At 41.9% G+C, this 16,380-nt stretch overlaps 1 protein-coding gene across 6 annotated transcripts in view; it reads right to left on the reverse strand.

Annotated features, from left to right (window-relative positions):
- COL12A1 (collagen type XII alpha 1 chain) overlaps positions 1-16,380 on the reverse strand; it is a 113,280-nt gene that overhangs the window by 41,184 nt on the left and 55,716 nt on the right. For all 6 annotated transcript variants that reach the window (XM_081856639.1, XM_081856643.1, XM_081856644.1 and 3 more), the window contains 10 exons: positions 15,273-15,409; positions 13,214-13,346; positions 13,071-13,097; positions 12,029-12,171; positions 10,817-10,946; positions 8,141-8,280; positions 7,198-7,327; positions 5,534-5,676; positions 2,783-2,912; positions 2,411-2,553 (listed from right to left, as the gene is read on the reverse strand). In XM_081856639.1, coding sequence (XP_081712765.1) covers positions 2,411-2,553; positions 2,783-2,912; positions 5,534-5,676; positions 7,198-7,327; positions 8,141-8,280; positions 10,817-10,946; positions 12,029-12,171; positions 13,071-13,097; positions 13,214-13,346; positions 15,273-15,409 — 1,256 coding nt within the window. The remainder of the gene's footprint in view (positions 1-2,410; positions 2,554-2,782; positions 2,913-5,533; positions 5,677-7,197; positions 7,328-8,140; positions 8,281-10,816; positions 10,947-12,028; positions 12,172-13,070; positions 13,098-13,213; positions 13,347-15,272; positions 15,410-16,380) is intronic.

Below are 16,380 nucleotides of genomic sequence, written 5' to 3' on the forward strand. Positions count from 1 at the left end.
ACACATATGACTAAGCCCTGCTTATTTCCATACTCAGATCACTTTCTTAGATCTGCACCTTTGTTAGAAAAACAGCAGATGTGGGAGGAAAATGCATGTTTTAAGGGGACTGGGGAGTTGTGACAGTAAACTATTCACCAGTTTGGAATGCAAAGTGGAAGGGGGGATTGAATTCACAAACTGTTCCTTCATCCCTTCCAACCAGATCCCTTCATCCCTTCCAACACTACCATGGTTGTACTGTGCTGTCTTGACTGGCAGCAGGGAAGGGTAACAGACAAGCAGCTGATGAGACTATCTGTGGATCAAGTCTAGTAACTGCATTTTGTAAATTGTTTCCTTCAAAATATATTTAAGACAATGGTTTGAAGAAGAAGTGACAACTCTTGTCCTTAACTTTTTGTCTGAATGGAAACAGAATGACAGAGAATGTGAGGACCATATCTCTGCTTCTGGTAAGAAACTAGTGGTCTGAAATAACTCCATCCAATTCAGTAGAACTGGATTACACAAGCATTTGATCTAAAATGTGTAAGACAGAGAGAGCCCTGAAGAAAGTAGGGCTGTATACATACTCCCATTAGTTCTGCATTCTCCATACTCCCAATAGTAGTCTGGGAAGCATTGTACACATGTTAGCCAAAGTCCATATATATCCTAAATCTATCCTGTTGTTTCTTATGAAATACTGAGTTTGATACACTCTGCTCCAAATCAGCTTTGATCAGAACTGAGAACAAGACTCAACTTAACTACATTTTAAGACAGTAATATGTACACAGCCCAGATGATAAAAGATGAGAACTATGGAGGGTAAGGGGTGGGAACCATCATAAGTAATATTTAAATGTGATGGTTAAAATGTCCTCTGAATAGTTCATGTTTATTTCTTCATGTTTCTGGGAAGATTTGCCATTAATTTCTCTCCCCTCCCCCAAGTGAGTGAAATTCCCATAGTGAAATGGAGAGCACCATTTCTTTATTGCATGAGCACCATTTTCAGTACAATGTGCTTTCTGTATAATGCCAAGTTGTAGCAAAATATATTATCATTCAGAAGTAAGTAACCATCATGGACAATTAGGTGGTGTTTTTATGGGCTGAACTAAGTTTCCACAGAAGTCAGAAGTCATGCCATCAACCTCCCTATGGGGAAATAATTTGGCTGCGCTGTGCATCTCTAAGAGAATTCTGCAGGCATTCACCGAAGTTGTGCTGCCAAATAAGGAGAAAGAAGTTCACTTGCAAATTATAAAAATCTTGGCAGAACTCCAAACAAACCAAAAGAAAAAAGAAAAAAAGATCAAAGCTGCAGACTGCCAATACCGCTCATAATAGTCAGATACATGATGGTCATTAGACACAGATGACAATTAAGGTCGCTCTCTATTGATCTCCCCAACTGCACAGAACAGGCTCACAGAAATATATAGCTCCACAAAAGAGGAAGGTGTACTGTAAGGCCAGTTAGAAATTGTCAAAGGGAACCAAGGTTATACTTAAGATACAATCCAACACAGAGTTCAGCAAACTTAAGTCCATTAGTATCAATGACCTTAAACATGTCAAAAGACCTTGTGTATGCACTGGATTGTACCAAAAAGCTCTGTACAGACAAATGTTGCTCAGAATAAAGTTTACCACTTGCTGCTAAGGAAGTACTAATTCCACTTCAGTATTCTGGTATCTATGCAAAAATATCGAAAGAAGAGGGAGGAGCTTTGCTACACCATAAGAAACCTCTGCATTTATTTTTCTAACTAATGAGGAAATGTTTAGAGAGAGGAAAGAGTGTACTCTGTCCAAAGGAGGACACATTCTGGGAGAGGGGAATATTCTTGAAAGGGTGTGCCTTTACTGTGGGGGGAGGGGGCAAGGACTACTGAGCTCAGGCCTGGTGCTCAAAACAGACTCAAAGGTTTGGCATTCTTGGATTCTTTTTCACATCGCTCTGGTAGATGGATCTTATGGCTTGGGGAAAAAAACAAAAAAACAAAGTAGATCTCCCCCCCCCCCCTAGTTTTGCTTTTGTAGAACCACTAAAGCCTGTCAAATATCAGAGATATCCCCAGGAAATATGAAATAATGAGTGTGTACACTGAAGGGTAAAGAAAACACCATCTCCAAAGATAGCTATTGTCTGTACACAGACTATACACACTATGGTTTGGTTAATTGCACATGCTCATATTTTTGCAAACAGCAGACAAGTAACGTATTTTTCAATCCATAAATACCTATGGGACAGGAAAATGCAAGCTTACAAAGTAGAACAAAACGATTCAATAGGAATGTGAACATGCAGAATTCCTGATAAACTGACTTCCTATGGAAGCTAAAGCCAAAAATACTTAAACTGAAGTAAATAAGCTGTGACATATTTCTAACATGCCTTCATGAGAACACTTACATATTCATCTATGGGATCTCCAACCGTGGGAGAATATATGATTCTGTATTGCTGCACTGGTCCATCCGCATGTTCCCATTGAACGGAAAGGCTGTTTGTGGTAGGATTAAAGACTCTTATGTTCCTGGGCCCACTGCGAGGCACTAAAAGAAAAAGGAGAGATAAATAAGGGCATGAAATGAAGTGGAATTTGGAAAACTGAAGTCTAGAAAGTAACCCTTCTTCACTGTATGAAGCCGTGCAATAGCTTATCTGCAAGTAAGACCTAATGCAGAAAAGTGACAACTGAACAATACCGGCAGAGCTTGGAGAGAATAATAATTCATAACATACAACTATATCCTAGCAATAAAACATGTGTTTTCTGCTTACATGTCCTTCCCTGACCAGGACTTGGATCTCCTTCTCCATCAGCATACAAAGCAACAACATTGACAGAATAGGGTGTATCAGGAATCAGACGCTCTAGTAAAATATTGCGGGTGTTGCTTGGTACCACAACCTAAAAAGAAAGCAACACTGAAGTTTAAACTGCTGTTTTCTTTTTTAAAAAAAAAATCTGAGCTTGATAGTATGAGAAGAAAGCTTCTTGAGCTCTTCACAAACAATCTTGCTCTTAGACAACTTTCCTTACACTTGAACGCTTTTTTGTTGTTGCTGCTGCAATTTTTGAATGAACTAGGGGAAGGTTGTTTGTTTTTTTTTAATGAAATCCTTCCCTTAATTTCTCAGACTAAATTAACCAGGGCCAGATTTGAAGTAGCACCCTGGCAAAGTGCCCTCTGGCTGTCCTCTTCTCAAACTAGTGCCCGCCCACCGGTGGACTTATTTGCTGCCTGTTGACAGCAGCAACAAGCAGAGCTTGTCACTTGCCACTTAATTTTCCACAGTACCACAGACCACCACTATGTTGGGGACTTTGTGGCAGGTGCCAGGCTACACAGTAAGCTGTTTTTACACACTATGGTTCTTGTATGGAGCCACGATCATGCAGAAGCATTTCTCGCCATCCTTTATGAGGCAGCTATAATGTATGAAGTTGCCCATTCATAAATCATAGAATCATAGAGTTGTAGAGTTGGAAGGGACAATCATCTAGTCCAACCCCCTACTATGCAAGAATCTTTTTCCCAACATGGGGCTTTAACCACAACCCTGATATTAAGAGTCTCATGCTCTATGAACTGAGCTATCCCAGCTGTCATCTATCCCTAACCTGATGACCTCCAGATGTTTTGGACTCCAACTCCCTTCAGCTCCAGAAACAACGGGAGGGCACCAGGTTGGCAAAAAGCAATACAACAGGGTATCTGCTGAATACTGAGAATCTGTAGCATTTTAAGAGGGAAATGTATTCTTTAATCATAAATTCATGTAAGAGAAAGTTACCCCCAATCATGCAGCAAGTTCAGTGCATGTTATAGGGTGCAGCCAAGCAGTCATCTGAGAGAGTTATTAGGTGGCGAAATTGGTTTGCTTCCCAAAATAAGCTGACTAACTTTGCTCCCAGATTTCAACAAAGGTCGAAAATAAAACTGGCAGTTAGAAATTTAATGTTTTCTAACAAATGATCCTGACCTTGCATTTAACATTTACCTTCTCTGATCTACCGATGTTTACAGTTAAATAAAAATATGTGCAGCAAATATAGAATGACATTCAGAGAAGTAGGATGGAATAGGACACTTTACATAGATATTTATTTTTTTCACCATAAATAATAATAAATAATAAATAATAAATAATAAATAATAAATAATAAATAATAAATAATAAATAATAAATAATAAATAATAAATAATAAATAATAAATAATAAATAATAAATAATACATTTTATTTATATCCTGCCCTCTCCAGCTGAAGCCGGGCTCAGGGCGACTGACAACAATAAAATAATCAAACAATCAAATAATCTAACATTCTAAAAACATTTCATTATAAAAATTAATTAAAATCAAATTGATGGCAACCGTTAAGCAAAATTCTGTGCAGGTTGCCAGAGGAGGGAGTCAGGCTGTGCTCTGACCAAAGGCCTGGTGGAACAACTCTGTCTTGCAGGCCCTGCGGAAAGATGTCAGGTCCCGCAGGGCCCTCTTCTCTTGTGGCAGAGCGTTCCACCAGATTGGAGCCGCAGCCAAAAAAGCCCTGGCTCTAGTTGAGGCCAGCCTAACCTCTCTGTGGCCTGTGACCTTCAGGATGTTTTTATTTCCAGACCGTAGGTTCCTCTGTGGGGCATACCAGGAGAGGCGGTCCCGTAGGTATGAGGGTCCTAGGCCATATAGGGCTTTAAAGGTTAAAACCAGCACCTTAAACCTGATCCTGTACTCCACCGGGAGCCAGTGCAGCTGGTATAGCACCGGATGAATGTGATCTCGCAGCGAAGACCCCATAAGGAGTCTCGCCGCGGCATTCTGCACCCGCTGGAGTTTCTGGGTCAGTCTCAAGGGCAGCCCCATGTAGAGCGAGTTACAATAATCCAGTCTGGAGGTGACCGTTGCATGGATCACAGTGGCTAGGTCAGGGCGAGAGAGATAAGGGGCCAACTGCTTAGCTTGGTGGAGATGAAAAAACGCCGCCTTTGTTATAGCTGTAATCTGCGCCTCCATAGAGAGGGAGGTATCGAAGATTACACCCAAACTCTTAACAGACGGTGCTGGCACTAATTGCACCCCCGCAAGAGATGGGAGTTGCCCCCTCAATCCCATATCGTTCCGTCCCAGCCAGAGGACCTCTGTCTTCGAAGGATTTAACTTCAACTAGCTCCCACGTAACCATCCAGCCACAGCTTCCAGACATCTGGTCAGTGTGTCTGGGGCCGAGTCAGGATGGCCATCCATCAACAGATAGAGTTGGGTGTCATCGGCATACTGATTGCCATCAAAACCCAAACCCAGCCCAAACCCAGCCCAAAACTCTGGACAAGCTGGGCAAGGGGGCACATAAAGATGTTAAAAAGCATCGGGGAGAGTATTGCACCCTGAGGAGTGCACACACACACCAAGGAGTGGTGCAATGACAATTCCCAGGGGAACTGAAGGAGGCAGTAGTCCGCCCACTCTGTAGTATGCCTTTATACCCAATAATTCATATATGGAAAGGCCCAGGAGGTTAAATTACTTACAGATTCTGATGGCCGTGTGCCAACCAATGGAGCATAGACAACTCTGTATTGCTGCACTGGTCCTGGTGCAGGTTCCCATTGGACATTAAGGCTGTTTGGTGTTGGGTTGTAAACTTGGATGCCTCTTGCTGTTCCTCTCATTACTGAATCAAAAATAATGTCAGATAGTTTTGGACTAAATAATAACTCCTTAGTTGCAGAGCCAGGTAACAGGAGAGAGTGGCTATAAAATGAATGGACTATTCTAAGAATGCTGTTGCCAAGGGGTGGGGAATCAGTGGACTTCAGATGTTGTTGGGATTCCAACTACTATCAGCTCAGACTAGCATGGCCAATGTTCAGGGATGATGGAATCTTGAGTCCAGCAACATCTGGAGGGCTAGAAGTTCTCCAACCCTGTATTGTGATTCGAGGACCCGATCCCCGCTTGGGGAATAAAGACACGTGAACACAGAATGTAAGGTTAATGGGTAAGGTAAAGGCCTTTATTGATCACAGCATGTGAGAAGGGATTGGCTTAGGCATTGGACCACAGAACATTAGACTCCACCCACTCGTAGAGGGGTGAGTCTGAGGAGGGGTTAACCACCAGTAGGGGAAGCCTGCTGATGCTAATCCAACTATAGGCTCTCTTCCTGATGTCACCGAGGGTCGCGCCATGGCCCCCCCGCCACACGGGCATCGGATAGGATCCACAACCACCGGATTCCTTTAGCGGAATACCCAAAATTGCCGGGGAAGGCGATGGCCACACCTTGCCCCCCGAAACACCAACAACACATTCCAATGCCTAACCGCCAAATACCACAAAAGTTGTGAAGGTTGCTACGAGGTAGGTGAAAAAAAACAAGAGGCCGGGCCAATTTAGCCAATTGAAAAAAACTCCTACCAGGCCCCTTGGTTAAACAGGGTGACCAACCAGAGGTCCATAGCAAAGTCTCAGGAACAGCTAATCTAAAGGGAGTGGAGGGTGGGTGACTCGAAGAAAATGTGTGTGCAATGGTGGGGATGGCTGGCGCGGCTGCGTTTGAGCAGCAAGCCATGCCCCCGCCGAGCTTCCCTATTGGGTGCCCAACCGGGGAGGGGCATGGCACGCCAGCCCTGGAGTTGAAGCAGGGGGGAGAGCGCCCCCTGCATGACGCAGGAATCATCTCCTGATCACAACCCCTTCCCTTCCTGGGAGGAGGAAAGGCTTTTTCTCTTTAACACCACAGTTAATTGGAAATAAGTTCCATCAAATAAAATTGAATTTACTTCCAAGTAAACATGGATAGGGTTGGGATGTAAAATAGTGTAATCCTATAGATATTTAACCTGGCAGTACTTCCCACTGAACTACACAGACACAAATAAGATTGCATTGAAAACTCATAACATGGTGGCAGAGACCTTATCACTCAGAGGGATCTATATTCATGTTCTTATCCTCCTATGCATTAGAGAATTGCAAAATACCCTTTCACAGGTCCCTGTCCATAGAGGGAAGTGTGTGCAAAAGGGCCTCAAAAGGTTTCATCTTAACTATCTGTACAATAGTATAATATGGTGCAGTTAACTAAGTTAATTAAAATAAGTGGGTTTAAGTAGCTCAGCACTGAATTGTGGCTCAAAGCCCAATGCCTCAATATTTTATGAAGAAGACAAAACAACATAGTGTTACTTACAAGTTTTCCCATTGTCAGATGCTCGCCCTCCATCACCTTCTGGGTAAACAGGAATCACAGTTACTTTGTACTGTGTGTCAGGCTGGAGATTTCTTAGAACTGCATAATTTGTGTTGCCTGGAACAGTTGCCTGTTGGGTTACAAAAGGAAAAAAGGAAGAGGGAATGGTTTTATTGGGCTACTTTCTACCATGTAAGGACTGATCTTCATGTTCAAAGGACAACAAGATGAGCCAGCTTAGCTCTGCGGTTCCATCAACCAACGCATTGCTTGGATCGGGTACTGCCTGGTTTGTGGTGGTGATGGTTGTTGCTGCTGCTGCTGCTGCTGCTGCTGCTGTTTAAGGACAACAAGACACCTTCCTAGAATTATGAAAGTTCAGCATGCAACAGCAGCAACTCACCAGGTGAGGCAGAATCGCTACCTGGCAGGTGGGTCACTGTTGCTTATTGGAAGGGAGAGGGGCATGGTACTGGGGAGTCTGGTGTGGTGCAAATGCTCCAGCAGAGCAAATCTGGCAGCCCTGCCAGTGTATCTGCACCACTCTAACCTTTCCCATCTCCTTGCTGGTAAACAAAAGAAATTTACCCACCAGGAGGCTAGAGTAGTAGCTCTGTCCACTCCAGCAAGCTGTTTCCTGCATGCAGGGAAAGGGTTGCTGCATGTTTTAATCTGCCCAGCCAGATGTCAACAAAAAGGGTTGTGCCATAGCTTTCTCCCTGGCTTGCCATTGCTCTATGCTCATAGAGTAGGAGTCAAACATATGAACTCCTCACCTGTACACTTAAGTAATATAGTCCCAAGAGGGTTGTACCATACACAATTTTCTGCATGGGAAATTCAGCTCTAAGTGGTGCCCCAACCCAATTATGAAACCACCTCTAGCAAAAAACAGTTGCAAGTGCAGGGCAAGTATGAAGTATACAAAAGTAAAAAGGAATACCAGTTCATCTGCACCTCCCGCCACTGGTGCATAAAGCAACTTGTACTGACGAGGGTTCCCTTCAGCATGATCCCATCGAACATTCAATGTGCTGGTAGTTGGATCATAGACTCTGAGGTTCTTCACAGTGTTGAGAGGTTCTGAGATAAACAGAATTCATTGTCAGGCTCAGAGAATCTTACTATTGTGCATCATGTTGCCTTCTTATGTGAGTGGCTGTGCCTAGCCTTGGTCAGTGACAAGTAACACTTTGTCCAAAAACTACTCTTTGGACTTACAAACACTTGCAAGATGAATCTAGTCTGCCATACTTGAGCACAAAGGGAGTTGAAAAATAGGAGATGCAGTTCCTTGCTGCTGGTTTGACTCACAGGGAGTCTTAGGAAGGAAAGAACAGCTATTCATCCTTCCAACCCAACAGTTAGCCTGGCATGCTGCTCATGGCATGACTGAGTTGCCACTTGTCTTGTGTCTTCACTCTCAAGGGATGGGGCAAATGTGAATTATAGAGTTGGAAGGAACCCTGGGGATCATCTACTCTAACTGTCCCATATGGGAATCAAACCTGTAACCTTGGCATTATCAGCACCACACTCTAACCAACTGAGCTATGCAGTTGTAAAATACTGATGTAACTCCATAATGCAGATATGGGGATAGAGAGGGAAGGATTTGTCAGTTTCAGTTCTGTTTCTCACTTTTCCCAACTTAAATTCCACATTTTGCAGAAATTTGTGTTCATTTGTTTGTTTTTTAAAAAAACACCCTCATGAAATTCATCAACGTTTTACTTAAAAATTCTCTTAATAAATAGATTTTATATGCATTTTGATTAATGTACACATTTTTGCAAACAATTATCGCTACTGCATTTTTGTATGTTTTTTTCACTCGTGTTTATTTTTATTCACACTTTCTACAATAGATGCATTTTGGTAAAACAAAAACAAAAATATTGGTCGGAGAACTGCAACGCAAAATTTGGATATATGTGAATTTCAAAGGATGGCTGTTCTCATATTGTTTTGGAAAGGGGCAATTTGATAGTTTAGCCTTTAAATGACAACTGATTTGAATTTCTCCCCCAGCCATAGATGGGGGATTTATTTTCAGGTCCAAGGGCTGCTTTCCCTTGTGGGGAACTTTCCAGTAACAGGCAGGGTTAGAGGCAAAAGTGCAGAATCAATGGATTTGTGTCTAGTGAGCTACATTCCAGCCATGCAAAAATCAGAGGCTTCAGTAGACACACAAATCTCTATCCCTCCGTTCAGGCAAACGGGAGGAATTAGCACACTGCAAAGACACATTCCAGCCAGGCAAGAACATTTAAGGAAAGCATAGAGCAGAGCCAGTAAGGTACATGGCTTGGGGAACGGCCTAGGGAGAGCCTCAAGGCCTAGATAGAATGCCTGGGGCCCACATTTGTCCCCAAGGCCTGTGGTCATAGTGAAAAGACAGGATTAAAATATGACTAATAAATATTCTTGCCCACTCTCAACAATACAGTGTCCCTTATGACACATACCCCTTGAACTATTCCTACCATGTTGCCTTCCACTCTTTGGACTAGTGTACTTATCTACTTGTCTCCCACTGTTAAGAAAAAAAGTTATTTCTATTCTAGATAACTACGAAGTATAATTTGTCTTAATAAAATTCATCTCTCCTGTTCTAGCCAACCATGTCAACCATGTCAGAACATTCAGAATGTTCCTCTTTCGCATAAAACTAAAGTTTGAAAATTTCAAAAGATAATTGTGGCAAATTAATCAAGAGCACGGTTTTTGGAGAACATGTACACATACTGGCTGCAGTTTAAAAAATAATAATCCGGGATTTATTATCCTTGAGTGAAATCCAGTGAGTAGTAATGATAAGCATCCAAAAGAATGTTGACACCAAGGGACTTTCCAGAATGTGGAATAAAAGGAGCACATGTCTTTGAAAGAACTAAATTTAAATAGAGGGGAAAGAGGAAAATGTGAAATATTCATATAAAAGGGCCAGGCACTACAGTAATGGGAGCAGGTAGCCATGCTGCTAGATATGTTTTGCTTCTTTTTGTTGGATTTAACAGGCTCCATGTGTGCTCCCAGTCTGAGTGATATAGCTGACAGACATTCATCCTTAAGCTTAATGTTGTATTACTTACTTAAACAAAAATAACAGAGTATTGGGATGTGAACTCTGACACCTATTACCAGTGACAACAAGGTCACTGACCAGCAGGTTTCCCTGAAAACTGTGTAAATGCATTCGGCAGTCCAAACCTGGAAAAATAAGTCTGGAAGGTTGCACCACAGATGAGTAAGAATTGTGTGATGATTGTGAAATAAAAAAAAAATCACCCAGAAAGACTATCTCTCTCACATTCTCTTTTATACACAAACAAAAAGAAAAGCTGCCAAACCTCTAAGATAAGGATTACAGATATTTTCAATATGAAATTATATATAATTATCAATATAAAATCAGACGTGAAAAAAGAAGAAGATATTTTCACTTTCGGAGCAAGTTTTGGTATTTCTCAAAAAAAGGGGGGGGTTGCACACAAAGAAATGAATATCTGTGGGGACTTCAACAAAGGAAAAGCCAAGCCTGCCAACTTTATAAGTGATTTAGCATTACTCTTGCATAATTCTTCACAAATGAGAAAACCAAAGTTGTTTTACTTACTGGTTTTGCCACTGCCTGTCATTCGTCCCCCTTCACCTTCTGCATATATGGATGAAACCGTAACACTATAACGTGTCTCAGGTTGCAGCTTCTGTAGTACAACACTGTTCTGCCTCCCTCCTACTGTGGTCTAAAAAACAATGGAATGAAATGTAAATTGAAGGAGCAGGCAGCTAAATTCCAAAGATGCTGAAAGGATACAGTTTGTATATACTACAAGTATACAAGTTTCTGTTTTCCAGACAATACTATCTGCCTAAGTCAATATACATTGTTTGACTTTTTCTTTCAGTGGATTAAAGAAAAAATACCAGAACTGCATTAGCCATTTGTTAAACCCATGTGAATAAAATATTAAATGTTGAATGATCTGAGCTCTTTATGGATCATCTTTCTTATTTCTACATATTAGTTAGTGAGTACAGATCTCCAAGTCCTCAATCTACAGCTAAAGGGCATATAAGGCCAATTCTGCTACCCAAAGAAAATTAACCTTGATGTTTATTGGAACAGCGAAACATGATGATTCCCACATTGTCTCATGATCTAAATGCTTTGCCTATGGGCTCCAAAGAAATATCTTTGGCTTCTGTTGTGGCCAGTTGGACAGATAATGTCAGCATTTACAAAGACCAGACGCAACAAAGTTCCTACATAAAAAGCATTTCCATAAAGAGAAAAGCATGTACAAGTAATAAATGAACAAGTAATATAAACACACTAGGAAGCTATGAATACACACAGCAAAATAAGAATACAAGAGTCCTGTTGGAGCAGAACAAATGCCTCTCTAGTCAGCATTCTGCTCCCACAGTGACCAACCATATTGCACACAACAGTGAGACATGACAATTTAAAATAATCTGCATGCTTTTTCACCGTGGTATGTCAGAAATCTGCAGTGTTTGAAAGAGCCTTTGGACAGAACACCCCAGTAAAAAGCAATCCCTGGCAACTGTTTGTTCTGCAGGCTCTGAGAAACTGATATTTGCCAGATTACATCTGAAAGACCACCATGAGTCATCTTGTGGGTTCTACTTATACAGGAAACAAATCCACTTTCTTTGATTTTGTAATATAAATACTTTTCTGCAGAACTGTAGAACATGAAAACAAAACAATCTGACAAGCTCATGTTTTCAAAAGCAGATATTTGTTCAGGAGCACAATGCTGCTTCCCCCCCATTAGAGAATAGTTTCAGAGTTGGTTACCGATTGTTCAGCACCATCACCAGTTGTAGGTCGATAGGTGATCCTGTACCGTTGCACTCGTCCAATGGCAGGATCCCATTTGACAGTCAGGCTATTGGACGTTGCATTGTATACCTGAAGGTTTCTTGGGGGACCCGTTGGAGCTGAAATGAATTTATTAAAGGGTTGTTTAGCAAATAGATATAACAAACAACATATAATGAGTCATTCTACATGACATTACTGAAAATCAGCAGCAGCAGCACCACCTTGGAATAACAATACACATATAGGGGCCTGCTGAGAACAATAAAATCCACCCAACTGCAGAATTTGGGCAAGATTATATCAAAATGACTTATACAAGAAGGGGCAAAGGAGAATTGAATGGAAATGTTGCATGGAGCTAAACATGATTAATGGGGAGTAGAACATCACCAAATATACAAAAGTTGCTATTAATTCACCAAGTTGTCACTTTTTTTTAAAGCCACCCTATCCTTTGTATGGGTGGAAAGTACTTCAGTGGACATAGAGTAGTGGCAGCAACTTTTTTCTTCTGGCTGCATTACCTCAAACCACACACCCTCTGAAAAGCCTGCTGAAGTTCAGGCAAACCTCCAGAGCAACATCCCACAACGCATGAGAGAAACTCAAGAAGGGACAAAGCCTGTGTACACACAGGAGTACTTTCAGCAGTAGAGATTAAGACAGTGGTATCTTACCAGTAGTGATGATGAACTCAGGGCAGGGGCGGGGGGAACAAAGTGGCAGTGATGAATTGAGGGAACTCTAGGATGGCAGAAGTTCTACAGGTGTATGCACTGCCACCAACCCAGAGGTCACTTGACCTCATCTCCACCTGACCCTGGCTAGTTAAGTGCTGCCACTGCCAGAATGACACCATTGCCTCTGCCTCTCTCCCCTTTTATGAGTCACCACTAAGTATACTGTACAGAAACATTGGCATCTCTGCATCCTGGCTTGGTTTGGACTAGCTCTGTCTTTTGGTATCTGTATAATCCTCATATATAAAATGTTATTAATAAATTCAGGCTCTTACCTGCTGTTGTCAGAGGCACCTCGGGCACTATAGGAGGGGGAGAAGCACAAACAAGGCAAGTTTGCATTAAAAACATGTCTTTCATTTGAATACTATTGTTACAAATTGTAATCCATGTATGAATGCATTTCAGAATTTCTTACATGTGGTCTCACTGCCAATCAGTTCATCACTCTCTGATTCATCGGGATAAATTGCAGTAACTCCAATCTCATAGAGTGTGTCTGGGTTCAAATTTTCAAAAACTAGAGTATTTTCATCACCATTAAGAATTGTCTTTGGGAGTGACAGGGGATGGGGGGAAAGAAAGAAAGTTACTCATTGAGGCAATATATTTAACAATTAACATTTTTCATGGACTAGAACAGATCTTTTAAGTTCTTTAAATACAGAAATCCATCTACAAACAATTGATCAACAGTGATTTTTACACAGTTGTGTGCTACAGGAAGAGGTTGTTATGTCCTTGAAAAATTAAGCCAACATATTGTATAAATCTACAACCCTATGTCTTTCAGAGCAAGGAGACAATCCTCCTATGAAGTATTAGTCTCCCCCACCTCTGTCAATAGCCACTTTATGACAGAAAGCTTTTCATAAACTACACTGAGGGAAATTAGGAAGTGTATGAACATACCCCAACTTCTGCTTCCATTTTATTCATAAAGAAACCACAAGCTCTGATTCACACATAACACTAGGCCAGCCACTCTGTCATTTGTTTCCCCATTATAGAAAGACAGTGAGTAAGATGGGGACTGTTTGAGCTGCATGCACCAGCACACAGCGTGTCCACAGGCTAATTTATCCAACCATGATTTTATGGTCAGCTTTATGTGATAATGAACCATTTTATATGGGCAGTGATGGATAAACCAGCCTCATATAACCAACATGCTTAACTCTAAGTAATGCATGAAGGAGTTAAGAAGAGTAAGCTGCTCTGCCAGGCTTAGCTAAGTCACACTTCTTCACCCTTGGAGGAACATTTACCAGACTCTTTGCTCTTTTTTTCTTCCACCACGTGGAAGAAAAAAAGCTAGATGCCCCAAACTTAGACCACATGGCTTTAGCAAGCCATCTTTGTGTTTCTATACAAATAATTTATAAACATTTTACTACTTTTTGAAACTAAGTTGTATTGCCTGTCTTTTCTTGCTACTGCATGAAAAAGCGCATGAATCTGAGCTCTGAAGAGTTTTTAAGTAAACCATTTTTAACTTACCAAACTTGTGGTCTCTTTCTATACTAAAGGAAGTAAGTAACTTTGGAAGCCATTTAGAAGGGGATATTTTAAAGATCTAACAGTCTATACTTCCATGCTTTACTTTACTGCATGATCTGTGATTTTAAATCTCTGTTGGGGATCATTCACTTTACCTCCCTCCAAGTGAGTTCCTTCTGCACACTGAAATGGAGAAGGTGAGGGAAGAGATGGCAGTAAGATCAGCACACAGCAGCAACTCAGGCAGAGGGTGGTTAAGTGAGCAGTGCAACCCCACCATAAAAAAGGTAAAGGGGCGCCTAACCGTTAGGTCCAGTCACAGACGACTCTGGGGTTTCGGTGCTCATCTCACTTTATTGGCCGAGGGAGCTGGCGTACAGCTTCTGGGTCATGAGGCCACCATGACTAAGCCGCTTCTGGTGATCCAGAGCAGCGCACGGAAACACCATTTACCTTCACACCGGAGCAGTACCAATTTATCTACTTGCACTTTGATGTGCTTTTGAACTGCTAGGTTGGCAGGAGCAGGGACCGAGCAACAGGAGCTCACCCTGTCGTGGGGATTCAAACCACCGACCTTCTTATCGGCAAGTCCTAGGCTCTGTGGTTTAACCCACAGCACCACCCGCGTCCCTACAGCACCACCATACTATCCACTAAAATTGATCGCCAAATGGACCATTGCACAAAAAGTGCAATACTATCCCTGAGAACTCCCTAACTGGATAGAGAGGAAGATGGGGTGCCAGGAGGCAATATTAACTGAGCTAATCTATAGTTGCAAGGAGGAGAACACATACAGTCACTTTTGTATACAAAAGGATTCAATGTGTCTCCAGACTTAATGAAGAAACCGGTTCCCTAGGTATCAAAAGTTTAGGAAACACAGTGACCAGTTTAACATTTCCAGCAAACAGCATTAAACACACAAAAAGGATTTAAAGTGATTGATTTTGGGGTTATTGAAAAATTCTTACCTGTAGTTTCTCTTCACCTGGTGGTCCCCATTCTACTCTGTAGAGAGCTACATCAGGTGCTCCATGGTCCCAAGTACCTCTGAAACTTGTCTTGGTTACTTGATCAGTTCTTAGATTTTGTGGTGCTGGTACCGGTACTGCCAGGAAGGGAAAAGGAAGTGAGAAATTGCCTCACAAGAGGAAAAACCCTGCAAACTAAACATCACTGGAAATGCAAGGTTATATGCAGAGACTACCGGTATAATCCACCACATAAGACGTTTGGAGTTTGGTCACAAACCACATGGGGAATGTACAGAACAGTTTACGTACCATATACTCATAGGGTGAAATCCTTAATTTCTCTAGAACAGCAGAGATTTTTTTCCTGCAGTAGGATTGTCAGGCTCAGTCTTTTGGCTCCACAGTCTGCACATTGCAGAATGCTACTGCATCTGCCATGCCCAGAATCAGAATATGGCAAGACTGGATATCCGCCTGGGGCCTATGGGTAGTTGAGGAGCTCAACAAGCCCATTTTCACTCAAACTACAATACTGTACATGGAAACAGGAGTTTTAAAACCTCTTCTTTATCTTCCATAGTGCACTTCTCTATCTGTTCAACATCCTTCCCCCACCCACCCCATGTTTGTGCCAGTTATGAAGTCTCTAGTCACATCTTAACTGCTTCCAGTCAGGGGTAGTCACAGAAACGGCATCATAGTGATTTTTATCTATAGAGACTGTAAGTGGATATAAGCTGTCTCAAGAACATGCTTCCTTTATAAACTGAGTGGTGCGCTGCAGATGAGTACTGGAACAATCCTACCCCAGTGAACTCTGTTAAGGTGGGTGTGCAGGGGCTCAGTGTACATGGACTGACAGTGTCCACAGTGTTCTAGCTGGGATATGACCAATTCTATGTTGTCCCCTTTGGCCCTTTTCTCTGCCTTTATGAAACCTCTTCAGGTTTCTGGTCCTCGCCTATGTTATTGTCATTATTTATGTTGCTGCTTTTCCCATACTGCACATCCAACTTTGTGATTTCTTTCCCTGTGTTCCTCATGAGTCCTAAATACCAGACCTCCAAGTGATCTGGGGTGCAAAAGTTCATGCCAGGTGTGCCCT

Source organism: Podarcis erhardii (assembly GCF_964252035.2).
Source record: "Podarcis erhardii genome assembly, chromosome: 3".
Lineage (NCBI taxonomy): Eukaryota > Metazoa > Chordata > Lepidosauria > Squamata > Lacertidae > Podarcis > Podarcis erhardii.